The sequence below is a fragment of the Saccopteryx bilineata genome, chromosome 1 (genome assembly GCF_036850765.1).
Source record: "Saccopteryx bilineata isolate mSacBil1 chromosome 1, mSacBil1_pri_phased_curated, whole genome shotgun sequence".
NCBI lineage: Eukaryota > Metazoa > Chordata > Mammalia > Chiroptera > Emballonuridae > Saccopteryx > Saccopteryx bilineata.
In genome coordinates, this window is record NC_089490.1 from 349,546,025 (window position 1) to 349,566,523 (window position 20,499).

At 41.5% G+C, this 20,499-nt stretch overlaps 1 protein-coding gene across 5 annotated transcripts in view; it reads right to left on the bottom strand.

Annotated features, from left to right (window-relative positions):
* The window catches only part of NUP98 (nucleoporin 98 and 96 precursor), a 135,742-nt gene that overhangs the window by 106,403 nt on the left and 8,840 nt on the right, over window positions 1-20,499 (bottom strand). For all 5 annotated transcript variants that reach the window (XM_066250721.1, XM_066250728.1, XM_066250719.1 and 2 more), the window contains exons 2-5: window positions 7,432-7,535; window positions 4,301-4,402; window positions 3,918-4,094; window positions 1,173-1,312 (exon numbers count right to left, since the gene is read on the bottom strand). In XM_066250721.1, coding sequence (XP_066106818.1) covers window positions 1,173-1,312; window positions 3,918-4,094; window positions 4,301-4,402; window positions 7,432-7,507 — 495 coding nt within the window. In that variant the 5' untranslated portion in view covers window positions 7,508-7,535. The remainder of the gene's footprint in view (window positions 1-1,172; window positions 1,313-3,917; window positions 4,095-4,300; window positions 4,403-7,431; window positions 7,536-20,499) is intronic.

Below are 20,499 nucleotides of genomic sequence, written 5' to 3' on the forward strand. Positions count from 1 at the left end.
CCAGTTCACTGTCCCTCAGACCGTTGGAGGGCCGGACTATAAAAAAAACTATGAACAAATCCCTATGTACACTGCACATATCTTATTTTAAAGTAAAAAAACAAAACGGGAACAAATACAATATTTAAAATAAAAAGCAAGTCAATTTAAATCAAGAAACTGACAAGTATTTCAATGGGAACTATGGGCCTGCTTTTGGCTAATGAGATGGTCAATGTGCTCCTTTCATTGACCACCAATGAAAGAGGTGCCCCTTCCGGAAGTGCAGCGGGGGCCGGATAAATGGCCTCAGGGGGCCGCATGTGGCCCGCGGGCCAAAGTTTGGGGACCCCTGAACTAAGATGTTGCAATGAGCAACGAGAAACTGATGATTGATGCTTCTCATCTCTCTGTTCCTGTCTGTCTGTCCCTATCTATCCCTCTCTCTGATTCACTCTCTCTCTGTGAAAAATAAATAAAAAGGCCCTGGCCGTTTGGCACAGCGGTAGAGCGTCAGCCTGGCATGCGGGGGACCTGGGTTCGATTCCCGGCCAGGGCACATAGGAGAAGCGCCCATTTGCTTTTCCACACCCCCCCTTCCTTCCTCACTGTCTCTCTCTTCCCCTCCCGCAGCCAAGGCTCCATTGGAGCAAAGATGGCCCAGGCGCTGGGGATGGCTCCTTGGCCTCTGCCCCAGGCACTAGAGTGGCTCTGGTCTCGGCAGAGCAACGCCCTGGAGGGGCAGAGCATGGCCCCTGGTGGGCGTGCCGGGTGGATCCCAGTCGGGCGCATGCAGGAGTCTGTCTCTCCCTGTTTCCAGCTTCAGAAAAATACATATATACATACATACATAAATAAATAAAAATTTAAAAAAAAAGAATGGTTGACCATTCAGAGGTCAAATTATAAACATTGTAAATACAAGTTCAACCTTATACTAGCTATTATAATCAATCTTATGAACACAAATTTGGCTGGGTTGAGTATAAATCAACTATGCATTATAACCTAGATTTATATTTCAAGGTCTTTCCTTTCTACTATACAACTAATTAGTTTTTGTTCCTAACACAGCTTTTAGGAAGAATGAGACTAAGCTGTACTTACCTGAAAAAGAGGAAAAATTTTATGATTCATCCTATAAATATACAAATGGGAAAGAAGTTCCACAAACACTGAAATAAAATACTTACATTAAATTTAATAGTAGTCCCAGTAGGAGCAGCTGTAAAACTACTGGGCCCAAAGAGGGATCCGGACGTGCTACCAAAAGGATTAGAAGTGGTATTTGTAGTTCCAAAAAGTCCCCCACTGCTAGTACTTGTTCCAAAATCTATAAATTATAAAGAAAAATTAGATGGAAACAGTAAAAATGTAAGAACCTGTAAGGCATCTTGGAATTGAACTGTGACACTAGAGCAGGGATACTTTCACACACCCAAATTTTCTTTCAAAACTTTTTCACAAGCAAGTACCTTCAAATAGGTATCCCCCCCTTCTCTCTCTCTCTCACACACACACACACACACACACACACACATACACACAATTCTAGGCTCACAACTTTAAAGTGACACAAAATCTGAATCCTATAGTCAATTAAGTTTCCATGAAGCCTTCTTGGGCATGCTGGAAAGACAAACAATACTTTGTTTCATCAAAGTTTAATTTCATTTCTCCTTTCTTGGGAAGACTAACGTTAAATAAACTCATATTTCTGAAAACATCACTAAGATTTTAACAGGGGTCATAGTTTATTTTATTTACATATACTATTACAAACACCTACACATATCCAAAAAGTTTAAAACAAACAAATTGCCCTATTTTTGGCAACTAAGATAATCTAGAAAAATATATAATTTATAATTTAGTAAAAATGTTGATCATTATATGGAAACTACTAGATCCTCTGATTATTTTCCAAAAAGCTGATTTTTGAAATTATTACATAAAAGTAAATTTAACTGTTATCTAAGGAATTTTCAAAATATGAGATATTCTTCTAAAGATTAACGTTATACATATAGAGCCAGAAATGTCAGAAAGCAATGAAAAGTTATCGGCCAATTTTATTTTATTTTTTACTATTTATAGAGAGAGAGAAGAGGGGGGAGAGAAAGAAACACTGATTTATTGTTCCACATATTATGTATTCATTGGTTGATTCTTGTAATGAGCCCTAACTAGGGATCGAACCCACAATTTTAGAGTATCGGGATGATGTTCTACCCAACTGATCAACACAGCCAGGGCTCAATTCTATTTAATATGTATTTAGTGACATCCTAATTCCTAATTAACAACTTAAAAAGAATGCGATTTCCTACTGGCAAAATATTTCTTTTCTAAAAAGTTGGTCTAGCCTGACCTGGCGGTGGCGCAGTGGATAGAGCATCGGACTGGGATGCAGAGGACCCAGGTTCGAGACCCTGAGGTCACCGACCTGAGCGCGGGCTCATCTAGCTTGAGCAAAAAGCTCACCAGCTTGGACCCAAGGTTGCTGGCTCGAGCAAGGGGTTACTTGGTCTGCTGAAGGCCCACGGTCAGGGAAAATATGAGAAAGTAATAAATGAACTAGGGTGTCGCAACGGAAAACTGATGATTGATGCTTCTCATCTCTCCATTCCTGTCTGTCTGTCCCTATGTCTCTCTCTCTCTGACTCTGTAAAATAAATAAAAATAAAAAAAGTTGTTCTAATATATAAAGTAAATAAGTACATCTGTTTAATTAGCACTTTAGATTGCATTTTTACATTCTTATGATTAAATATGTCAACATCGCCTGACCAGGTGGTGGTGCAGTGGATAGAGCGTCGGACTGGGATGCAAGACAACAAGGTAGCCAGCTTGAGTGTGGGCTCATCTGGTTTGAGCAAAAGCTCACCAGCTTCAACCCAAGGTCGCTGGCTCAAGCAAGGGGTTACTCAGTCTGCTGAAAACCCGCGGTCAAGGCACATATGAGAAAGCAATCAATGAACAACTAAGGTGTTGCAACAAGCAACGAAAAACTAATGATTGATGCTTCTCATCTCTCTGTTCCTGTCTGTCTATCCCTCTCTGACTCTCTCTCTCTCTCTCTGTGTAAAAAAAAAAAAAAAAAAAAATGTCAACATTGCCACAAAAACTTTTCCTTTGTAAAAGACTGGTAGCTTGGTAATTTATTCATTCTGCCATTTGCTTGTGCAGGGAACACCTGTTCAACAAAAGTACTATGTGGAAAAGTATCCCCAGGCCACATTAAGACTAAAAGAGAAAGAAGCCATCAATTAAAAATATCTGTCATGGGCCTGACCTGCAGTGGTGCAGTGGATAAAGCGTCAACCTGAAATGCTGAGTTGCCAGTTCGAAACCCTGGGCTTGCCTGGTCAAGGCACAAATGGGAGCTGATGCTTCCTGCTCCTCCCTCCTTCTCTCTCTCTATGCCCTCTCTAAAATGAATAAATAAAATCTAAAATATATATATATACGTATGTCATGGGCAAGAAATGGAGGAATAAACATGTCAGGGTCAGTATTTCTCATGGATGCTTTAGTCTCTTCCAACCAAATGTGAAATTGAGGCAAGAAGAAGGTGCCCCTACCATATAATACTATTGACTATAGACATTCCTCCTTGAAATTCTCCTAACACCTATGACACTACCCTGCCCTGGTTTCTCATCCTATCTTAGGTCATTCTATATCAGAAGCCTCTCCCTCTGCATATCCTTTAAATACTGTTTCTCCCAATTTCCATTCTTGAAGAGAACTACATCTTCCCCTCCTTTCCAGTCTTTTAAGCTTTCAATACACTTGAAGTTTTCTTCTCCCTGTGTTTCTGCCTTCGAAAGAAAAACAGAAGGACAGGGACAGGGGTCACAGGAAAAAGAAGAAAGAACACATTCACTAGGCAAATCAAATTGTTAGATGCGAAACTCCGATGATGTCCTACTTACTCCCAAAGCCGGTCGGTTTATTTTGTGCAAAGGCATTGTTTTGGGATGAGAAAAGACTGCTTCCTGTGCCTGCAGTTCCGAACAAGCTATTTGACGTTCCTGTTGATGTGCCAAACCCAAAGCCAGTGCTTGTGGAGGTAGCTGGCTGGCTGAATGAAGTGGTACCAAATAATCCTCCTGGGAGATGAAGGGGGCAGAAAAACATTCAATAGACATATTAGAGCGACTACGTAAAAACAGTTCAATAGACATATTAGAGCCACTACGTAAAAACAGTTCAATAGACATATTAGAGCCACTACGTAAAAACAGTTCAATAGACATATTAGAGCCACTATGTAAAGCTATGAATAAACCCATTCTACTCCAAATAAAGCCTTTACCTGGTTTGGTCTGTGAATTTCCAAACAGGCCTCCTGTACTGTTGCTAGAACCAAATGCAGATGTTCCAAATGCCCCTCCACTAGTAGTACCAAAGCCAGTATCTGAAAAAGCCAAATCCAGGGTAAAAATAAAATCTAAATCAGGTGACACAATGAAAAAGATTATTAATATTTCTTAATATGTTACATTTGGATAGGACCACTGATCTAATCTATTAGTATAAACTGTTTTTTCAAAATTCTATACCCTTCTAATTATAGAGTTAAAATTAAGCCACAGACATTTTATTCATTGTTCCTAGGTAAAGTAAGAAAACAAAGTAAAAAGGTGTAACTTTTCAATAATAGTTATAGGTAGGTTAAAACAAAAAAGTAAGAGTGCCAAAAAGAAAAACAAAACAAAGTGCCACAAAGAAAATTAAAAAGAGTACCAAGGTAACTAGTGACCATGAGTTACATATAAAAGTAAAATCAAGCCCTGGCCAGCTGGCTCAGCGGTAGAGTATCGGCCTTGTGTGTGAAGTGTCCCAGGTTCGATTCCTGGTCAGGGCACACAGGAGAAGCACCTACTTGCTTCTCCACCCTTCCCCCTCTCCTTTTTCTCTCTCTCTCTCTCTTCCCCTCCCACAGTCAAGGCTCCACTGGAGCAAAGCTGGCCCGGGCACTGAGAATGGCTCCATGGCCTCTGCCTCAGGAACTAGAATGGCTCCGATTGCAATGGAGCAATGACCCTGAGGGGCTGAACATAGCCCCCTGTTGGGCATGCCCGATGGATCCCCGTCGGGCGCATGTGGGAGTCTGTCTGCCTCCACCCTGTTTCTCACTTCGGAAAAATACAAAAAAAAAAAAAAAGGTAATATCATCAAAATTAAAGTGTTAAAATTCTCTCCACACATTATACACTCCATAGTCATGGGATGAATGGTCCTTAATTTGGGGAGCACATCAGAATGACCTGGGAAGCATTTTCAAAATACACATTTCAGTTCTGACTCCAGAGATACTACTTCCATGGTTCTATGATGGGAAATATGTACTTTGAGGGAGAGGGAAAAGAAAACCTTTAAGTGATTCCTTTTTTTTTGGTGAGAGGAGGGGAGGCAGAGACACTCTCGCATGCACCTTGACTGGGATCCACCTGGCAAGTCCACTAGGGGGCGATGCTATGCCCATCTAGGGCCCTTACTCAGTTGCAACTGGACCCATTTTTTTAGTGCCTGAGACAGGGGCTATGGAGCCATCCTCAGAACGCAGAGCCAACTCACTTCAACTAAGTCTTGACTGCAAGAGGGGAGAAAACAGAGATCGCAAGAGAAGCGAGAAGGGGGACAGGTGGAGAAGCAGATGGGCGCGTCTCTTCTGTGCCCTGGCCAGGAATCGAACTCAGGACATCCATATGCCGGGCCAATGCTCTAACACAAAGGTGATTCTTACGGGCATTTTTAATTTAAAAACCAAGGACCTAGATGTAGAGAACTTTAGAGGTCAGCAGACACCTGAATATTTATCTCTATTACAATCTTTATGAGGTATGATTGATGTTTATAGTTACGTTTTTTAAAAATTCTCATCAGTAAGAGTAAATTTCTGAGATTTGCATTAAATTATGCTGTTCTGCTGCTCTTCTTCCCCTAAAAAGGGATTTAAAAACAAGACTAGGAAGATGGTGATTGCTAAAGCAGGAAGACAAGTATGCTGCTCATGAAAAATAATTAGAGGATATTTCAAAATGAATATGAAGTGACAAAAAAAAAGGATTTTTTACTAAACAAGAACATCAGAAAAGTAAACAAGTCAAAGAAAGTTGTTCAATTATGCAAATGAGATATAAAACCAACTTTTATTTTATTGGTGAAAATGCACTATATACAAAAGGCTGAAAGTACTAAGTATCAGCACATTCCTGATCCCCTAATTTTTGTGAGCAGTGTACATGACAGTTTATTATACTTTTGTTTAAGTATAATCACCTCACACTCATTAGAACAGCTTTTACAAAAAAGACAAGAAACAGTGTTGATGAAGATAAGGAACAACAATGTTAGTGTGGTTGTAAATTTGTGTAGCCACTATGAAAAACAGTATGGAGGTCCCTCAAAAAGTTAAGGATAGAACTACCATATGAAACAGCAATTCTTCCTCTGGGTAGTTACCTGAAGAGTATGAAAACACTAATCTGAAAAGATACATGCACCCCTATGTTCACTGCAGCATTATTTATAATAGGCAAGATATGGAAATACCAAAGTGTCCATTTATGGATGGATAAATCTGTGAAACATGTATATAAACATACATATACACACATATATACACACGCAATGAACTCAGTCATAAAAAAAACACTAAACATTGTCATTGGCAACAACATGAATGGAGCTCCAGCGTATTACACTAACACAAAAAAAGGACAAAAACAGTATGGTGTCGCTCATATGTGGAATATAAAAAAAAATAGAACAAAACATCTAAATCACTCAGATACAACAGACTGGTGGTTAGCAAAGAGGATGGGGGTGCAAGGGGTGTTAAGTGGTTAAAAGGGAGTAAAATGTATGGCAACAGTAACTAGGCTTTTTGTGGTGAGCATGCTACAGTATACCTAAAACTTATATTAACCAATGTTGCCTCAAAAACTCCACACAAACCTTTTTTTAAAAAAAGGCTTAAACATGAGTGAATAAAATAGGGTTGTATAGATAACTAGTGTCAGGTACAACACTAGGTGGGAAGGGAAGTGGATCTCAGGAAAGCTGATGGGGATTAGGAACAAGACATTTAACAGTTCTGTTAACAGTTCATATCTTACACAGTTAACCCCGGAGCACTTATTCAATAATTGCATTAGGCTTCAATATTTAAAAAGTTATTTAAGATCTCAAAATTAGAAACTAGCTTTCTGCTAAAAGAACAAATATAAATATATTTTAAGTACTACTGAAAATCAGAAAAACATGAACTCAGAATTTATTTCTATTTTCTTAGAAAATTTCACAAGATCTTATCCTAATCACTTTTCAAAAAGCCTTTGTTATAAAAACCAAAGTATGAGTAAAATTCCTATCTAGATTCGTTCTTAGTAATAGCTTAGGATTCCCTCCACCACCATTTTTGAAAATTTTAAAACTTACTCTGCCCAAATGTTGAAGTTGTGCCAAAGCCACCTGTACCACCCCCGAAGGGTGTTCCAAATGACTTATTAAACATCTTCAAAATGAGTCTTTGCTTCAGAAAGCTGGAAAGAAGAAAAAAATGATCACTGTTTTAAGACCGTAAATACAATATAATTATTTCAAAAAAAGTAATCAGGCCATGAACTTTTAGGCCTGTTCAAATTGCTGCATAATGTTCACTCTCAAATCCTAAAACTCTGTATGATAAAATAGACCTTGTAAAATGGAGCTCAATGAATACCATAATATAAAGTTAAACTTTAGATCCCACCAAAAACCATTCCTTTAAAACAATGTTTTTCAACCTTTTTTAAACTTAAACCCCTTCCTTTAATGAAGATTTCAGGTCCACTATGCCAGATTTTGACATGTGCATCACCTAGGAGATTATGCACAATTCCCATCAAAAATTACAATGATAGTCTGCTATTCTAACCAGTTCATTATAAGAAACTCCATCCTCCCTTTGTATATAAAATGTTGTGGTATTAAATGTTTTCAAATTATGCACACTCCTCTTCCCATGCCCAAATCCCACAGATTCTGATACATAACACTGTCTTTGAGATTACTTCTTAAGACTACTCTCTATGGTTTCCTTCTTATTTTCTACTACTTCTAGGAATATTACAGACTACCTCTGGCGAAAACCTCACATAAATGATTATCCTCCAATATCTAAACTATGCATTCAGTCACTTAACGAACTAAATCAAAATGCTTCACAAGAACAAAGGAGCCGGGCCTGTGGTGGCGCAGTGGATAAAAGCGTCAACCTGGCCTGACCTGTGGTGGCGCAGTGGATAAAGCATTGACCTGGAATGCTGAGGTCTCCGGTTCAAAACCCTGGGCTTGCCTGGTCAAGGCACATATGGGAGTTGATGCTTCCTGCTCCTCCCCCTGTTCTCTATCTCTCCCTCTCCCTCTCCCTCTCCCTCTCCCTCTCCGTCTCTCTCTCTCTCCTCTAATAAAAATGAATAAAATCTAAAAAAGTAAATAAATAAAAATTAAAAAAAATAAAGCGTCAACCTGGAATGCTGAGGTTGCTGGTTCAAAACCCTGGGCTTGCCTGGTCAAAACACATATGGGAGTTGATGCTTCCTGTTCCTCCCCCCTTCTCTCTCTGTCTCTTTCTCTCCTCTCTTCAAAATGAATAAATAAAATCTAAAAAATTAAATATTCTAAAAGAAAGCCCTTCCATTAAAAAAAAAAAAAAAAAAGAAGAACAGCCCTGGCCGGTTGGCTCAATGGTAGAGCGTCGGCCTGGCGTGCAGAAGTCCCGGGTTCGATTCCCAGCCAGGGCACACAGGAGAAGCGCCCCATCTGCTTCTCCACCCCTCCCCCTCTCCTTCCTCTGTCTCTCTCTTCCCCTCCCGCAGCTGAGGCTCCATTGGAGCAAAGATAGCCCGGGCGCTGGGGATGGCTCCTTGGCCTCTGCCCCAGGCGCTAGAGTGGCTCTGGTTGCAACAGAGCAACGCCCCAGAGGGGCAGAGCGTCGCCCCCTGGTAGGCGTACCAGGTGGATCCCGGTCGGGCGCATGCGGGAGTCTGTCTGACTGTCTCTCCCCGTTTACAGCTTCAGAAAAATACCAAAAAAAAAAAAGAACAAAGGAGAAGTTTGGTTTTTTTTCACCTCGATTTGAATAAAAACAATTTAAATGTATAGTTTACTCAAAAGTAAAAGCTTTCTTCTTCCAAAAATCTTAAACCTAAGACAACTACTAACTACCACTTATGTGCCATTAGACAAGAAAATAATTACTAAACTACTTTTATATAAAAACTCATTAAACAGTCAATTATGCTTATTTGGATTTTTTTACTGTGATTTTCCTATTTTATACACATAATACAGTGTTTTTCTTCCGGTAAAACCATGCTTTGTCCATATAACAGAACTAAATATAACATTTTGAGGTACTCCCAACAATGTTCCTGTGCCCCATTCGCACTTCTGGGAATTCTAACACCTGAAACATTTTGTGCAATATTTAAAAGATAAAGTTATTCCTAAATACCTAATAATGCTTTTATGAAAATTAATAATCTAGCTAAACTAAACTCTCCTAGAAAAAATTTACATTTAGTTCTTTATCCCAACACCTAGGAATTTTTTTAAAAATTATTTTTATTTATTCATTTTAGAGACGAGAGAGAGAGAGAGAGAGAGAGAGAGAGAGAGAGAGAGAAGGTGGGAAGGAGCAGGAAGCATCAACTCCCTACCCTATGTGCCTTGACCAGGCAAGCCCAGGGTTTCAAACCGGCGACCTCAGCGTTCCAGGTCAAGGTTTTATCCACTGCGCCACCACAGGTCAGGCAACACCTAGGAATTTAATAACTATATGATTAAACAAAGCTCACTGAAACCAGTGGTCTAAGATGGCCATATCAGAATCAGTTGGCAAGCTTTTCAAATACATCCTCCCATGTCCCATTCTAGAAATACTGAACCAAAATGTCTTGGGTTGGAATACAGACCATGGGTAAAACAGCTGTGTTAGGCGTGCTTGCTGGCTTACCGGCTGCAAGCAGTTTGGCACAATTAGTACGTGAGCACGTGGCAGGAAGCCTTGTTGTGTGTCTCTATGAAAAACGACAGATGCTTTTCTTTTTTTTTGTATTTTTCTGAAGTTGGAAACGTGGAGGCAGTCAGACATACTCCCCCATGCACCCAACCGGGATCCACCTGGCATGCCCACCAGGGGGCGATGCTCTGCCCATCTGGGGCGTTGCTCTGTTGCAACCAGAGCCATTCTAGGGCCTGAGGCAGAGGCCACAGAGCCATCCTCAGTGCCCGGGCCAACTTTGCTCCAATGGAGCCTTGGCTGCGGGAGGGGAAGAGAGACAGAGAGGAAGGCAAGGGGGAGGGGTGGAGAAGCAGATCGGCGCTTCTCCTGCGTGCCCTGGCGGGGAATCGAACCCAGGACTCCTGCATGCCAGGCCGACGCTCTACCACTGAGCCAACTGGCCAGGGCCAGATGTTTTTCTTTAGTTGCGATTCTCCCAGATAGCTCTCCCACCACTGAGAGATGTGGTTCCCTGAGTCCCTCAGCTGCCACCATCACCATGAAGGGTGGTTTTCCTGATCCCTTGCCCTCGACTGCAAAAAGCAGTTTCCTCTTGCCCATCTCTGCAAGTCTCCAATAAACGTGAATGGCCTGATGCTTTCCAGCTCTGCAGTTCCTCTATCATCTGCCCGAATTCAATGCGAACCTGATTGGCCTCAACCACCAGTGTTACAAGCCAATTGCATCTTTTTTTTTTTTTTTTTTTGAGAAAGAGAGGGCGGGTTGGAGGGAGGGAGAGAGGAAAGGACAGACAGTAAGGGAGAGAGATGAGAAGTATCAACTCACTGTTGTATCCCTTGGTTGATGGGGGGGTGGGGTGGCTCCAGCCAAGCCACTGATCCCTTGCTCAAACCTGCAACCATGGCATCGTGTGTGATCCCACACTCAAGCTGGCGACCCTGGCATTTTAAAACTAGGTCCTGAGCATCCCAGGTCAATGCTTTATCCACTGCCTGGTTGAGCTGAACAATTGTATTTTGAGAGACTCCTCAATTAACTTTAATGCATTCCCTTGGAACTAGAGGCTATATTTCAGTTGATCATTTTTTCTTTCAGTAATAAGATGTACTCTAATTTTCCTGCATTCCTGATTTATTAGGAGTCATAAACTGACAGAATGGACCTTTACCATATTAACTGGTACTCTCTAGGGGAAACATTCTTGGAAGTACTTAGCAGAACTCTAGACCTCTATTAAGTCTGTCTATAGATTTGCTTTTCAAAGTTCATTAGAAATGACAATTGTGCTAGGAGTAGGATATCTGGACCAAGTCATTTTAATTGCAATCTCACTCATACGGCTCTCTTGGGTCACTGCCCCCACTAGGTCCACTTTACTGTAACTTTTGACTAAGTTTTTTGACACATCAGTAAGGCAAAAACTTTGAGTTGTATTACAGTTATCACGCTAAATTTGCCACCCATTTTCTTAATCACCTCCATGCAAGCAATTTGTTCATGTAAATCTAACATTATCTATAAAGCAAATATACCAGGATTCAAAAATTGGGTAATACAGTTTTTTCTCTGTGAAAGTGTTCCTTATAGAAGACTTTAGTGGCACTAGGTTCAACAGACCAAATCTACAGCTCCTAACAATCAAAATTTGATTTTTAATCATCTTAACACAGAGAACTAGATTCACATACAATACAGTTCAAAATCATATCACTCGGCCCTGGCCAGTTACCTTAGTCAGTTAGAGTGTGTTGGGGAAACAGCTGTATTAGTAGGCTTGCTTGTTTGTACTTTGATTAGTGTGTGAGCACATGTCAGTTCCACATGTGTATAGTCTATGTAAGGCTATATATACAATAGGTGCTTGCCCTAAGCAGATTGCGGATTGTCTGCCTACCACTGTGAGGGGCCATTTTGCAGTTCATTTGCCTGAGAAGAGGATTTCCCCTGCCTGTTTGCTCCGTCCACTGTTGTTAAGACTCTATTAAATGGGAATGGCCAAACACTTTCTGGCTCCGCAGTTTCTTTACCATCTGCAAGAATTCAATGTGGACCTGCCCAGCCTCAACCTTCAGCATGACAGAGTGTTGTCCACAAACAACAAGGTTGCAGGTTTGATCCCCAGTCAGGGTACAAATGGGAACAGATGAATGTTTCCCTTCCCTTCTCTCTCTCTTCTTCTATCTCTATAAAAAAACAATAAATAAAAAATTAAGTCCTGCCCAGATAGCTTGGTTGGTTGGAACATCGTCCGGAATCACAGAGGTTGCTGGTTCAATTCCCCGTCAGGGCACATACAGGAACAGCTTAATTTTTTGTCTCTGTCTCTCTCCCTGCCCACCCCCAGGAAAAAAAAAATCTTTTCACTCGAGCTCAGCTTACCTTTCTGGTTCTAGCAAGGACAAGCTTGGCGTAGTGTCAATCCTAATCATACTGAGATTCTAAATATTTTTTAAAAATTATCACGATGGGACCTGGCCGGTTGGCTCAGCGGTAGAGCGTCGGCCTGGCGTGCGGGGGACCCGGGTTCGATTCCTGGTCAGGGCACATAGGAGAAGCGCCCATTTGCTTCTCCACTCCCCCCCCCTCCTTTCTCTCTGTCTCTCTCTTCCCCTTCCGCAGCCAAGGCTCCATTGGAGCAAAGATGACCCAGGCGCTGGGGATGGCTCCTTGACCTCTGCCCCAGGCGCTAGAGTGGCTCTGGTCGCGGCAGAGCGAACCCCCAGAGGGGCAGAGCATCGCCCCCTGGTGGGCAGAGCATCGCCCCTGGTGGGCGTGCCGGGTGGATCCCGGTCGGGCGCATGCGGGAGTCTGTCTGACTGTCTCTCCCTGTTTCCAGCTTCAGAAAAAAAAAAAAAAAAAAAAAAAAAAAAAAAAAAAAAAAAATCACGATGGCCCTTGACAGGGTAGCTCTGTGGATAGAGTATCCTACTGGCATGATGTCACAGGTTCGATGTCCAGTCAGGACACATGAGAAGCAACCAATGAGTGCACAACTAAATTGAACTACCATATCCCCCATGTATAAAATTTTGGGGGGTCTAAAAACTGGGTGTGTCTTATACAGTGGTAGTAGGCTTTTTTACTTGCATTTCCTGCTTGTTTTTTTTTAATTTTTATTTTTTTAATTCATTTTAGAGAGGAGAGAGGGAGAGAGAGAGACAGAGAGAGAGGAGAGAGAGAGACGGGGGGAGGAGCTGGAAGCATCAACTCCCATATGTGCCTTGACCAGGCAAACCCAGGGTTTCGAACCGGTGACCTCAGCATTTCCAGGTTGATGCTTTATCCACTGCGCCACCACAGGTCAGGCTCGTGCTTGTTTTTGTGCTCATTGTTGAAGGCAGTGATTCATCATCAGACACAGATGAGGACAAGCTAATGCAGGGGTCCCCAAACTTTTTACACAGAGGGCCAGTTCACTGTCCCTCAGACTGTTGGAGGGCCATACTATAAAAAAAACTATGAACAAATCCCTATGCACACTGCACATATTTTATTTTAAAGTAAAAAAACAAAACAGGAACAAATACAATATTTAAAATAAAGAACAAGTAAATTTAAATCAACAAACTGACCAGTATTTCAATGGGAACTATGCTCCTCTCACTGACCACCAATGAAAGAGGTGCCCCTTCCAGAAGTGCAGCGGGGGCCAGATAAATGGCCTCAGGGGGCCGCAGTTTGGGGACCCCTGAGCTAATGGATGGGAGTTTTGACAATGATGAGTTCTATGAATTTTATGATGAATAAAACTTGAGTTTAATAACTTTATGTAATACTTTTTTTTCTCCCAAATTTTGGGCCCAAAATCAAGGTGCATCTTATACATGGGATCGTCTATACATGGGGAAATACAATAAGTGAAAGCATTATTTAATGCTTCTTTCTCTCTCTTCCCCTTTTTCTTTTCTCTTCCCCTTCTTAACTCTCTCTCTCTCTCTCTCAAATCAATGGAAAAAAGAAAAAAACAAAAAAAAACACACAACTATCACCATGGAAGCAAGCCAAGATTTTAACAAGTCTCATAATTTGTATCATGATTCTATCAGGAATGGCTAACACATTTAACCCTTTGCTCTTTGAATAAATCATTTTCCTGACTACACTATGAAATGTCACTGACTCAATGAAATATGGCCCCCTCTCTAACCTTGCCCCTAACAACCAACCTACTAATTCATTCTTTAAAACATATTTCAAATGGCATCTGTTCTATAAGCCTTCTCTAACTCCCTCTAGCAATTAGTCATTCTTCTGGGCTTCCACAGCACATTATGATTTGTTTACATGTTAACTTGATTCTGACTCTCTATAATGGAAACTGTAATAACACCACTAACTACACAGGACTGAAGGATTTGTTGTCCCAGCTGCTAAAAAGTAGTACCAGATGACAATCTTCAGCTGTTAGTCCTTTTCAGAACTCTCTCTGCTGAAGAAAAAGCTGCCTGACCAAAAGCCTTATCTTCTTTCTAGGAGAGCCTACATCCAAAAGCCAGGCCACTTTGCTCCAACTTGAAATAACTCTAAAAAAGGGTGATCTCAACTTTACACTCTCCATGAGATTGGCCTAGGCCTTCATTAAACAGTATCACAATTTGTTCTTGTCAACATGGAGGAGCAGGTAACAGCATTACTCAAAACCTCCCACAACCACTTCAGAACAACCATCATTCAGAACACCTAAAATCTAGCAGAACAGAAGCCCTTTAACTAAAGATATAAAGAAGCCATGCCCTGGCCAGATCAGCAGGCTGCTTAGAGTGTCTTACTGATGTATAAAGGTTGCTGGTTCGATCTCCAGTTGAGATATACAGAAACAGATCAATCTTTCTGTCTGTCTCTCCCTTCCCCTCTCCAAAATAAGAAAGCATAATAGAAAATCAAAATTAAGTCAGAAAATGAACAGGAAATGTGAGAGAATATTCCTGGGGATTTAGAATGTGAACTCAGCCTTGAGTTACCAGAAAGAGAAGAACAGGAAAGAGCATAAGACAAGTAAGGTAACACAGGTAAAAGTGGGTATATGTGTACCTATCCCATCTGACCTTAGTCATCAACACCACGCCCAGTTTCCCTTATATGGTAATCATATAATAAGTATACTTATAACTTTATTTGTAGTGTTGCCATTAACCTTAAATTACCCAACCACAAGAGTGAATAAGAGCACTTTGCTAAGTATGTACCCAGAATATGGTATCACCAGAACTTTAGGAGAAAGTTATACTATGAGTGTTATTTCAAATAAAAGATATTTAGTGAGAAAGCAAGTTATAAAAAAGATACATTAGACAGATTCTACAAATAAAACAAGAGACAATACACTTATACATGGATACACATATGCATAGTAAAAGATTTATACTATTTTTCTACATTTTTAAAAATGTAAAAAACCCATTTAAAAAAGGTAAGTAATTCTAGGCCCTGGCCGGTTGGCTCAGTGGTAGAGCGTCGGCCTGGCGTGCAGAAGTCCCGGGTTCGATTCCCGCCCAGGGCACAAAGGAGGAGCGTCCATCTGCTTCTCCAACCCTCCCCCCCCTCCTTCCTCTCTCTCTCTCTCTTCTCCTCCCGCAGTGAGGCTCCATTGCAGCAAAGATGGCCCAGGTGCTGGGGATGGCTCCTTGGCCTCTGCCCCAGGCGCTAGAGTGGCTCTGGTTGCAACAGAGCGACGCCCCGGAGGGGCAGAGCATCGCCCCCTGGTGGGCGTGCTGGGTGGATCCTGGTCGGGCGCATGCGGGAGTCTGTCTCTCCGTTTCCAGCTTCAGAAAAATAAAAATATAAAAATAAAAATATAAAAAAGGTAAGTAAGTCTAGAGACTGAAATGGAACTTCTAAATCCATTCAAGTTTAAAGAATATCATACTAGCTAACGTTAAGAGTTCACGCCTGACCAGGCGGTGGCGCAGTGGATAGAGCGTCCGACTGGGATGTCAAGGACCCAGGTTTGAGACCCTGAGGTCACCAGCTTGAGCACGGGCTCATCTGGTTTGAGCAAAAGCTCACCAGCTTGGACCCAAGGTCGCTGGCTCGAGCAAGTGGTTACTTGGTCTGCTGAAGGCCCGCAGTCAAGGTACATATGAGAGAGCAATCAATGAACTAAGGTGTCACAATGTGCAACGAAAAACTAATGATTGATGCTTCTCATCTCTGTTCCTGTCTGTCCCTGTCTATCCCTCCTCTCTGTGACTCTCAAAAAAAAAAAAAGTTCAAACTATGTCTCAGGCATTGCTATAAGCACTTTTTAGGAATTATCTCGTATAAATCTCCAAATACACTGTGATGTTTTTATCATTATTTTATAAATGGTAAAATTGAAGCACAAGAAGTTGCCCCAGATCACAAAGCTATTATAGTCATGTTCCGCATAATGATGTTTTGGTCAACAAGGGACTGCACAGATGACAGTGGTCCTTAAGATTATACCATACAGCCTGACCAAGAGGTGGCGCAGTGGAGAGCATCGGACTGGGAAGCAAAGGACCCAGGTTCGAGACCCCGAGGTTGCCAGCTTGAGCGCGGGCTCATCTGGTTTGAGGAAAAGCCCACCAGCTTGAACCCAAGGTCGCTGGCTCCAGCAAGGGTTTACTCGGTCTGCTGAAGGCCCGCAGTCAAGGCACATATAAGAAAGTAAACAATGAACAACTAAGGAGTTGCAATGCGCAATGAAAAACTAATGATTGATGCTTCTCATCTCTCTCCGTTCCTGTCCGTCTGTCCCTATCTCTCTCTCTGACTCACTCTCTGTCTCTGTAAAAAATAAATAAATAAAAATTAAAAAAAATAGATTATACCATACAATCTCAGTGTATAGGCTTACCATCTAGATTTGTGTAAGCACACTATATGATATTGGCAAGATGAAATCATGTAACGACACACTTCCATGTTGTGTGATGTATGACTACACTGACTCCTGAAGCTGTACTCCGAGAGTTCACAGTCTAGAGCTGTCCTAGAGAAAAACACTGACAACTAAAGAGAAACACCTTTGCACTCACTATAAATAAGAATATAAGGCCCTGGCCGGTTGGCTCAGTGGTAGAGCGTCGGCCTGGCGTGCGGGGGACCCAGGTTCGATTCCCGGCCGGGGCACACAGGAGAAGCGCCCATTTGCTTCTCCTCCCCCCTCCGCTCCTTCCTCTCTGTTTCTCTCTTCCCCTCCCGCAGCCAAGGCTCCATTAGAGCAAAGATGGCCTGGGCGCTGGGGATGGCTCCTTGGCTTCTGCCCCAGGCGCTAGAGTGGCTCTGGTCGCGGCAGAGCGACGCCCCCTGGTGGGCAGAGCGCCCCTGGTGGGCGTGCCGGGTGGATCCCGGTCGGGCGCATGCGGGAGTCTGTCTGGCTGTCTCTCCCTGTTTCCAGCTTCAGAAAAATGAAAGAAAAAAAAAAAAAAAAAAAGAATATAAAATCAAAATTTGGCAGTATTCATCCAACCCTATCAGGAGAAAAAGACGTTTTTCTGGCAAACATGGGAGTTAGTCACCGGAAACTCTCTTATGGATTGACAATTTATAAGGCATCCACACAGCCTAGATGAACTTTCTTATAAAGATTAACCCACTTTCTTTATGAACAAACATTCTTATACTCATTGTATTTTTCTGTGTGCTTAAGACATATTTGGAAAGAAAAAAATCAAAATGAAATAGCAGTATACAGCAAAAAACAATGCCCTTAAAATTTACTCTGCTCTCTATATTCAATCTTCTAATTAACAATTCAGACTGTCAGATACAAGAAAGAGGTAACCATAACAACAGATACCAGTAGTCCAATATTCACCCAGTGTCCCAAATGAAGCTCAATAAACTAATGTCCTGGTTTATACAACCAAATTTGGTGAGCTTTGTGAACTCTCGGTACAATGACAAAACTTAAGTTTTCTTTTTTTTTTTAAATTTTATTTATTTTTTACAGAAACAGAGATTGAGTCAGAGAGAGGGATAGACGGACAGACAGACAGGAACGGAGAGAGATGGAAAGCATCAATCATTAGTTTTTCATTGTGCATTGCAACACCTTAGTTGTTCATTGATTGCTTTCTCATACGTGCCTTGACCGCGGACCTTCAGCAGACCGAGTAACCCCTTGCTGGAGCCAGGGACCTTGGGTCCAAGCTGGTGAGCTTTTGCTCAAACCAGATGAGCCCGCGCTCAAGCTGGCGACCTCGGGGTCTCAAACTTGGGTCCTCCGAATCCCAGTCCAACACTCTATCCACTGCGCCACTGCCTGGTCAGGCAAAACTTAAGTTTTCTGCCAGAGAAGTGATAGACCCCGACACACGGTAACAACCGAGCAACTGCCAACTTTTAGGGCTATCTGAATTACTAAGCAAGCTTGCTGCTCTCTGACAACAGAAAGTTATACAAATGTTAAGTACAGGCACAACTGTAGGTTCTGTTAAAGACCACTGCAATAGAGTATCACAATAAAGCAAGTCAATTTTTTTGCTGGTGGAGACTCGCCTTCAATTAGTAAAAAATGCAACATCTGTGAAGCACAACTAATGAAGTATGCCTGTATATTTTCCTTTTCCCTTCACTGAGTTCTTTTGCGTCACTCAGTAAAGAATAAAAACAATAGCCTGACCAGGTGGTGGCACAGAGGATAGAGCATCGGACTGGGATGCAGAGGACCCAGGTTCGAGACCCCGAGGTCGCCAGCTTGAGCTTGGGCTCATCTGGTTTGAGCAAAAGTTCACCAGCTTGGACCCAAGGTCCCTGGCTCGAACAAGGGGTTACTCGGTCTGCTGAAGGCCCGCAGTCAAGGCACATATGAGAAAGCAATCAATGAACAACTCAAGTGTCACAACGAAAAACTGATAATTGATGCTTCTCATCTCTCTCCATTCCTGTCTGTCTATCCCTATCATTTCCTCTCTCTTTCTGTCTCTGTAAAAAGAATAAAAATAAAAACAATAAATGTTTGTTAGATGAATGAATATAGAACTTTCTCGTTTTACAAAGTACTTTTCATATATTCTCACATCTAATCTTCACAAAAGTATTAAAGGCAGGAATTAGCACCCACTCCTAAACTGAGTAGGAAAACATTGATTTTTACCTGAAATTAGAAAGGAAGGATGGGACAGTTACTAGAATTATAGGAAGAAGAAATTAGCCTAATTTTAATCGGCTATATCACATCCCAGAAAAACTATATGCTGTCCTCTAAATTGTCTTACTGTGTCCTTCCTATGATTGATCCCCAGATCAAACCATTTTCCCTTTTTTAGGACATTTTTTTTCCTAAAAACTATGTCCCCCTTTCTAAAAACGTGCTCAAACTCACCTGTTTCAAAAGACTGTTCCAGATTAGATTCCTCAGAAACACTTCCCCTTTCCAGCCCTTATTACATAAAGTAATGCCTACCAGCTGTTTGTAGTTTTGAAATATATTTGTTGTTATACCTACCGAGTATATAAGCGCTGGTAAAAAGTACTTTGATTTTTATTCAATTTCTCCTACTAAATTGTAAATTAACGTAAAACAACCCATAGTTGTCAAATACAGCTCCTTTCTTATAACGCTGAATAGCATTTTGTTTCATCACCTTAACCTAATCCTCAAAAAAAAAAAAAAAAAAAAAGTAGTGTGAGCCCTGACTGGATAGCTCAGTTGGCTAGAGCTTCATTCAAAAGTGCAGAGGTTGCCAGTTCGATCCCTGGTCAGGGCACATACAGGAATATCTGTTCCTATGTGTGTGTGTCTCCCTACCCCCTCTCACTAAAATCAATAAATAAAAAACCAAGTAGTGAAGAGTACATTAGCCTTAGAGTGAGACAACTGTATTTAAAACTCCCTTATCATCTTTGCAATTCTCTGTAACTCTAAAATTAATTAAAAATAAAGTAAAAAAAAAAAACTCTGCCACTTGCTACTGTGTAATTGTAGTTAAGTCATGACACTTGCCTGATCAGGCAGTGGCGCAGTGGACAGAGCGTCGGACTGGGATGCTGAGGACCCAGGTTCGAGATCCCGAGGTCGCAGCTTGAGCGCGGGCCTTTGAGCAAAGCCAGCTTGGACCCAGGGCGCTGGCTCAAGCAAGGGGTTACTGAAGCAAGGGTCTGCTGAAGGCCTACAGTCAAGGCACACATGAGAAAGCAATCAATGAACAACTAAGGTGTCGCAATGCGCAACGAAAAACTAATAATTAATGCTTCTCATCTCTCCGTTCCTGTCTGTCTGTCCTCTCTGACTCTGCCTCTGTCAAAAAAAATAAAAAAGGCATGACATTCAATCTCTTAGACCTCAATTTCTATACTTGAACAATAGACACTACAAGCCTAATCCAGAGGACTGTTAGAAGGACACCGCTGCCTCAAACTAGAGCTCCTTTTAGGTTTATGTTTAGTTTTTAAACCAACATTTTACAATATTTTAAAATAGTAAAGTGTAATTCTTCTCTCCACTCTAAACCATAATTGACCAATGCCTAGTTAGAATTCCATACATAACAAAATTTATTTCTCAATAATTCAGTGTCATGCACTAACCA